The sequence below is a fragment of the Musa acuminata genome, chromosome BXJ3-7 (genome assembly GCF_036884655.1).
Source record: "Musa acuminata AAA Group cultivar baxijiao chromosome BXJ3-7, Cavendish_Baxijiao_AAA, whole genome shotgun sequence".
Classification (NCBI taxonomy): Eukaryota; Viridiplantae; Streptophyta; class Magnoliopsida; order Zingiberales; family Musaceae; genus Musa; species Musa acuminata.
Genome location: NC_088355.1, coordinates 9,487,347 through 9,495,654, shown reverse-complemented (window position 1 = coordinate 9,495,654; position 8,308 = coordinate 9,487,347). Strand labels below are relative to the sequence as shown.

The 8,308-nt window shown below is 39.3% G+C and overlaps 1 protein-coding gene across 2 annotated transcripts; it reads left to right on the top strand.

Moving 5' to 3' along the window:
• Nucleotides 1-1,921: 1,921 nt before the first annotated feature.
• On the top strand, nt 1,922-8,033 carry LOC135643565 (probable pectin methyltransferase QUA2). Of its 2 annotated transcripts, none has more exons than XM_065160663.1 (9): nt 1,922-2,350; nt 2,621-3,257; nt 3,352-3,481; nt 4,270-4,510; nt 4,788-5,010; nt 5,148-5,317; nt 5,420-5,723; nt 6,387-6,525; nt 7,543-8,033. In XM_065160663.1, the coding sequence occupies exons 2-9, from the start codon at nt 2,641-2,643 to the stop codon at nt 7,696-7,698; spliced, it is 1,980 nt and encodes a 659-aa protein (XP_065016735.1). In that variant the 5' UTR covers nt 1,922-2,350; nt 2,621-2,640; the 3' UTR covers nt 7,699-8,033. The 2 variants fall into 2 exon arrangements, with proteins under 2 accessions (XP_065016735.1, XP_065016734.1); XM_065160662.1 differs by lacking the exon at nt 1,922-2,350 and adding an exon at nt 2,422-2,537 and having other exon boundaries at nt 7,543-7,954.
• The last annotated feature ends 275 nt before the right edge of the window (nt 8,034-8,308 follow it).

Genomic DNA, 8,308 nt, shown 5'->3' with positions numbered 1-8,308 from the left:
GCTCACGTGGGCCCCCCTCCTGAACCCTATCTTTGACCCTTCCGCTCGCCATCATATGGTTCTCGATTATGCACATCCGACAAGGTGCGGGATTTCCTGTCTGTACCGAATCAGAGAACAGGCTCTCCGGCTCACGAAAGCACTCTATCCACGTCAATTTTCTGGGGATTCCGTGTGCGCTGCTCTGGCACCGACACGGATTTCTGAAGCCTCCGAGGTGGGATCGACAGGGGATCGGTCACGTCACAACACGTCATCGCCACCAGGGACGGTCCTCTCCAAACTCCACGTCGTTTACAGGGGCATGCTCGTCATTACATGACGTACAACGGGCCAGCGGAGCCGCGTCGGCGGTTTGGCGGCGATATGGTGGTCCAGCGATGTGGCTCATCGCCACGGGGACCGTGTCGGCATCGCGCTCCTTAACTTGCCCAGCGCAAACTCTACGAGCGTTCTCGTACCCACTCATTTACACACGCGGCAGTCAGTGGGGTCCACAATGGGGCCGTCGATTTCCTCTCAGGGTCGACCGACACAGGAAAGGCAAAGCGTACCGTTACGACATGCGCTCCCCTCTTTAAGAGGTATGTGCTGCTAATTAAATGAGCTGGTGACACAAAAACGCGGACCGCTTCATGATTGCCAACTTTTCTCTTCCTCCGGTGGACGGCCGGAGAGATGAAAGTGGAATTCTATCTCAACATCATACGTGCTCCGTAACGCATGATGGTAGAGTTAAAAGAACTGTTTGACTGGGAACATCTTTTCTCTCTGGAGCAACGAGGTAGACAACCTACTGCATTGACTGCGACAAGGCTGTGGAGGTTTCGAGTTGTCTGGTGGCACAAAGCACTTGGTTTTATTGTCCTCTTTTTCGTGCCATCTTCTGTAGAGAAACCAAAAGTACAGTACAGCAACAGTTTGGGAATCGTATGCATGTGAGATACGTCGTTTAATATGTCACCTTGTACTCTTCGTTTGCTTAAAACTCGGCTTTTCTTTCTACCCTTGCGTGTTGGGTTCATATTGTGTTTCACCTTACCAAAAGCTTACGCCTGGAAGAAGCTCATCCAGACTCTGCACAATCTGCTTGTTAATTCTCTGCATCATTACGTAAGTTTAAGTGGAGCCTATGCTCGCTTTGATGTCAGCTTTCCCAATATCTTTTTCCTACAGCCATACATACATATCACCATTCTTAGGACTACAGTATATTTATTTTTTTGGAAAAATAATAATTTAGATCCAAAAAAATTATTCTTGTATTATTTCACAGTGGGAACATCCAAAATTCTGCTTAAGTTTTTTTTTTTCTTTTTGAACATTTTTAATGCCAAATCATAAAAGGATTATTTTTTCCTTACCCCCTACTTGTGTGACCCAATGCACTAGAGCGTTTACATTTGTCCCACAAATCCGCCTGAACTCACGGTTGCATTAAAATGATTTTGTCATCTATACAAAACAAGAACGTACTATTTTATGATTTATTTATCTATTTTGAAATATAATTTTACTAAATAAAATTTATGTCAATACATATTTTAAATATAATTTTTATTTATCAAATACTCAAATTTTTTTTTATGATTATATATTTATTCAAATATTTTTCTTCATTTACATATTAAAAATATAAATATATTTCCAAACACAGTAATAATGGATCTGGAGTGATATGGGCAATGCAATAAATATATTGTGACATAAACAGCTTGATTGGATTGATATTTATATTGATAAGTAGGGAATTTTGTGTTAACTGTTGTGGCATGCCTCGAAAAGTAGCACAAGAAGTTTGTTAGATCTGCTACATTTGTTTCTGGTTTCTTTATGTTATATGGTTATTATATTCGATGGTCATGGAGTGACAGTCTCGGGCATTGCTGGGATTGGTAAAACCTCAAGTGCTGTCGGAAACTAGATTACTGTTCTCATTAGTTACCACTATATTAGTGCTGTTGGCGACGCGGATCTCATCTAAGCGATGGAGGAGAGGCTCGTGAGAGATTGAGAAAGAAGAGAGCAGCAGTGAGAAAGAGAGAGAGATAGAGAAGGAACGCCGGCTAGTCTCTTGTGTCCTCTGCTATGTTGTTCTCGCCGTTTAATTAGCGTGGAAGAAAGAGGGTCACGACGATATTTGGAGGAGGAGGGTTCGAAGAACCGGGGATGGTGATGGAGGAATGCGGAGCTCCTGAGATCTAAAGCTGGGATTTTTCTTGTCCTCCCTCCCGTTCCCATGATAAAGATTCCTCCTTGAATCTACTCATGCCGTTGGTTTTGCGTTCCCGTGAGATCTGAACCAACGTTGGCGACGCGATCTTGCGTACTTTACTGAACCCGAACTGAGGTAGGAGAATTCATTCTTTACAAAAGTTCCCTTTTTTCGCCATTTTTTTGCCGTATCGTGAGGTAAGTGGTGCCTTTCCATGGCTTTTAATGTTGTTCTGGGATGCATGGCTGGCCAGCCAATCTCCCCATTCCCTCCTTTCCGATCCTTGCAATCCTCATCAACAAACACGTTGTTCGGCTTTTAGGTGGAAAAGAGTGATGCGTTCTAGATCTGTTTATGCTTTTATTTTCTGATGAAATCTTAATATGGGTTTTTGCTGAATCCCAGTTGGGGCAGGGAAGAAGACGATGTCGAGACCGCTCTACCGTGGTTTTTCCAGTGGCGGAAGGGGCAGTGGCTGCGCCGGCCTTGACTCGTTTGATGTGAGCTATCAAACAAAGGAATTGGGGGAGAATGGGTTCGGCTACGAGCTCATGAACCCTGCTGGGATAAATCGAGCCCGGCAAAACCTCATTTTTACCATCCTTAAGCTGGGTCTAGTCGTCTTTATCGTACTTGCGCTGTCCGGCTCCCTTTATTGGGCCATCTCCATCTCCACCTCCTCTCCAAGCAGCATCTACCATGGCTTCCGGCGTCTCCAGGAACAGGTTGTCTCTGATCTCACGGAGATCGGGGAGCTGTCACTTGGAATTTCACGGTTGAAGGAGTTGGAATTCTGCCCGCCTGAGTATGAGAATTATGCACCTTGTTATAACAATGTCTCGGAGAACTTTGATTTGGCAGATCCGTCGGTGCCGATTGAGTATGAGCGAAAATGTGTACCTGACACCGAGATGCATTGTTTAATTCTTCCTCCAAGGAACTATAGAATACCATTGAGGTGGCCAAGCGGGAGGGACTTCATCTGGAAGGAGAATGTCAAGATCACTGGGCAAGAGTTCTCCTCTGGGAGCTTAACCAAAAGGTAGAGTGGATTTATTCGATTCCTTTTTGTAATTTGCTTTGATTGTAACTTGATTCTATTTGGGACATGTAACTGATAAGCTTTGTATTCGTAGAATGATGGTAGAGGAAGAGCAGATCTCTTTCCGGTCTGGTTCCCTCATGGTTGACGGTGTAGAAGATTATACACATCAAATAGCAGAGATGATTGGGTTGCGGAATGAATCTAATTTCATTGAGGCTGGGGTCAGTGCCATTCTTTTCACTGTATGAGCGCTAATTATTCATTTATCTGGATGGGCTACTCTACTACTTTTGGACATCAACGGGAGACTGAAATAAAGAAAAAAAACATGAATATATTGTACACAAGTTCATCATTGAACTTCTTCAGTCGATGGCATCAATAAGTTAAGGTCATTCTAGCTATAAATTTTGGGCTTTTTCAGATGAAAAATATTCCATGCTCCCGTGATAAGTACAAATCTGAAGTTTTTTCTAATATATTTAATAATCTTATATGCATGACAGATAAAAATGTGTTAGTATCTTCAAACTTTAACATGTCATTGATACCTTTAGTGTTCTATAGAAGTAGAGCAATAGTATTCAGTTTCTCTATAAATTATTATAGCTCTATGCTTAAAACAATTCTCCTATCTGCTCATTTCTTATGTTCAACTCATTCTCAAAAGAGTTGGTGTTTGGTAAGGATCATTGGATGGCTTTTTAATTAAACTATTGCCTGCAAGGGTGAAGCAACTGTGAGCTAAGTTAACTTTATCTATCTTAAATTGCTTTTTCTGTTTTACTTTCTTCACTTTATACCTTCTAGCTTAACTTTAAATTAATTTGTGCTCAAAATATAACTTCAATCAGTAATTATCTTCAACTTTTCCCCTGTTTTAATATATAATTTGATGTTTCTAACACTAGTTATGCTTCTTGTTTGTCATTATGGTAGCATTTATTATAGTTTTTGAAGCTGTTTATTTAGATATCATTGACATGTTAATGTTAACTAAATGCGCCAGGTAAGAACTGTCCTCGACATAGGGTGCGGTTTTGGCAGCTTTGGAGCACATCTCTTCTCAAAGCAGCTCTTGACCATGTGCATTGCAACTTATGAGGTATCGGGTAGTCAAGTTCAACTCACCCTTGAGAGAGGCATTCCTGCCATGATTGGTTCATTTTCATCAAGACAGTTGCCATATCCATACCTTTCTTTTGATATGTTACACTGTGCAAGATGTGGAATTGAGTGGGAGAAAAACGGTCAGTACCAGTTAATTATATTTGCCTTATTGAGAACTACCGAGAACTTGCTATATTATTTCTCTGTCTTCTGTTTCTCTTTAAGTTGATGGGGGTCAACTTGGTCTAGTAATAGAAGGCAGAGAAATAGAAGACATATCCCAGTAACATTGGATCCTAGAAAACTTCATTATGACTGAAAACTTTACATACAATATTAGTCTTTTGTATTGTAATGCATGTTTCTTTTCTCTATAAGCATTCGATTTGGTTGCTAAATAGGATGATATGATGACAGATGGCATTTTCTTAGTCGAAGTTGACAGACTTTTGAGACCTGGGGGTTATTTTGTCTGGACTTCACAAATAAATACTCATAGATCTCTGCGTGATAAAGAAAATCAAAAGAAGTGGTCAATAATTCACGAATTTGCTGAAAGCCTTTGCTGGGATATGTTGTCACAGCAAGATGAAACAATTGTCTGGAAGAAGACCAGCAGAAGGAAATGTTACAGTTCTAGGTATTGACTCCTCTAAATCCATTCTTTGTGTATTGCCCATATCATTAATTCACAGGACAAATCTAATTCTAGTCCCTTAGTTAGAAAGTGATTTAAGGATCCAAACAATTGATAGTATAATATCTTTTATTTTACAGGAAGGCTGGACCTGCAGTTTGTGGTAAAAGCCTTGATGTTGAATCTCCATATTACCAACCACTGAATCCCTGCATAGCAGGGATGAGAAGTCCACGGTGGATTCCCATCGAGCATCGTACACCCTGGCCTTCTCGAGCTAGACTGAATTCAACTGAACTTGATATATATGGTAAATATAAGACCCACCTGATGAATTTACTTTATTGCAACAAGATCAATATATCTTATCATCTATATATGCAAATTTTCCTCTAAAACTTCTTCTGAGCAGGTGTACACCCTGAGGACTTTGCTGAGGATGCTGCAAGTTGGAGTTCAGCGATTCATAGTTATTGGTCACTTCTTTCACCTCTTATATTCTCAGATCATCCTAAGAGACCCGGTGATGAGGACCCCTCTCCACCCTTTAACATGCTCAGAAATGTCCTTGACATGAATGCTCATTTTGGTGGCTTTAATGCTGCTTTGTTGGATGCTGGGAAATCTGTGTGGGTGATGAATGTTGTGCCAGCAAATGGCCCCAACTATCTCCCTTTGATTTTTGACAGGGGGTTTATTGGTGTTCAGCATGATTGGTATGTGACTTGGATCCATTGATATTTTCTTTCTTCTGCATTATTTGCAGCCTCTGTCTTGTACATTTTTGCTGATATTTGCCTGTGGTAATGCATAAATATCCTAAAACCCTTTCTCCTGTCCTTTAGATTTGATGATAATATGTTTTCGGGTACAAATCACCATTGCTGTCTTCCTGTGTTCATTGGAAAGGAATACTAGGATCGATGAATGTTAAATTACTGCAAATATTGATCTCTTCTTTTCCTTTCTTACAGTTTTCCTTGAATAAACATATTCAGTATGTGATGTTTTTTTCAGTATGTCTCTTAAGCATAAATTTAGACCTTTTACTTTCTTTGTGGTCCAGAAAATTTATTATCAATCCCTATGAACAATCACCAGATTCATGTGATAATTTCTGTAATTATACATCCTTTTAGCAATCATTCATGTCTGATCCTATGTTATTAAAGTGTGACTCGGGCATTATAAGGCTTCATCTTACTACGGAAGTTCTACATTTCAAGTTTGTCACTTGTTTAAATTCTGTTTATTCTACCATGTTGATTATGGGAATAGCTGATGGATACCCATATAATTAATCTTCGACGCAGCACTTATAATTACCTTATCTTGTCAACAGTCTCATTTATCTAATCAAGGCAACTAAATTTTGTTAGGTGTGAAGCATTTCCAGCATATCCAAGAACTTATGATATGGTGCATGCTGAAGGTTTGCTATCTCTCGAGACTCATCAAAAGCATAGGTGTTCAATTCTCGACATATTCTTAGAGATCGATCGCATTCTGCGACCTGAGGTACATAACATTTTCTTCCTCGTGGAACTTATTTTATGTGCTAGCCAATATTGAAATGCAGATTGCAATTTACCTTTGAAAAAATATTTTCATAGAAAAAAGTTCCCAACTTCTGGAATTTCAGTCAGGATAGTATGATATCATTAACCTATCCTGTATTTGTCACACATGTGAGGATAAGATGATGTGTGGTGCACAAGACTGTATATCTCTGTTCAATTTAGTTATGGGATTTCTATAGTTCAATATCAACTATCTGTCTGTTAATTTGGTTTTAATAGGGAATATGAAAACAACATATCTGTATTACCTTAATAGAAAAAAAAAATTGATATAAACATTTATCTAGTAACATATTTTGTCATTTTTTTATTTCTCTATATTTTCTAAATCAACCCTTATAATATGGAACACAAACCCCTCTTATTTGCGGATATATGATTTGGGTTATAGGTCAGGACATATACAAGCCCTTTGCTTGCCTCGACTTCTTACCGTTTGGATTTTAGGCTAAACATGTGACAACAAATTATGAGACTAAACACATCAACATGCAGCTCTTTGGAGTTTTAGACTCATGGTGATTAATCAGAAACACCTCATTGAGTAGGTCCGTTCTTCTACCTTTGAGGACCCCGCATGACAAGCTAGAATATATTATTTTGGTTCTTTCATTCTTTATTCATGTTCAAGATCTACGCCATGCACATCTGCTGACGTGGAATTAGCTATAATTGCATATCACACCTTGAAGTTTGCTCTATGGATATCAGTGATAAAATCTTTGATAATGATAAACGATGGCGCATGGTAGATAGAAAATATACTTCATCATGACCTGCTAATGCCTTTTGTTATGTTTACTCCTAGTTGCTGATTAAGGATCAGGTCATTGATTCTGAACTTATAACAAATGTCATTATTGTGCTATTCATCGATGATCGACTCCTTATAATAAAGTCGTTTCATATTTTTTTTCCAACTAACAGTAAGAGAATTGTGCTATATCTGATGCAGGGTTGGATAATGATTCGCGATACGGCACATCTTGTTGAAACTGCAAGAACTGTGATAACACAGCTGCGATGGGATGCCCGCTTGATGGAACTCGACAGTAGCAGCGACGAGAAGCTCCTCGTTTGTCAGAAGCCATTCTTTAGGAAACAGCAGTAACTCATACGATCACAACGTTTTAAACTGATTTATTATTTGTAGATGGTGGTTTCCATAAGATCCTATCATGGAAAGGTAAAAGATCAAAGCAAAGATTCTTCAACCAATGTTATGTCGTACTCCTGTGGAACCGCAAGGTTGCGTGGGCAATGTAATTACCCAATAAATCTACATCAGATCAGATAGCATGTGGTAGCCCAAGATGGCAGTGTTCTTTATAAAGCTATGAAGAGAAGACTAAAAAGTTCTTTTGCCAGAGAGCATATATATGTTTCAAAGCAGAGCATGACTGAGATATTATTCTTTTTTCTCTCATAAGATTTTTGTTTGAAGCATCACCTCGTCTTCTATTTGTACATCACATATAACTCCATGGTTACTGCTCGGTATTGAGAGGACAGAAGAAAAGAAAAGAACACAATGCATTCTTTCATGGCCTATGTTCTGATTCACCAGAGGATTGAAGCCTGATGGTTTATTCTATACTGCTCATGCTTCTCTATCAGCAACTGTTACTTTCTTGAGTGAAATCCAAGTAGTCATCCATCCAAATTTAGGTTGAACTTTGTCATCCAACAAACTTGGTCTTTGAGTTGCAGTTGAGCTCAAG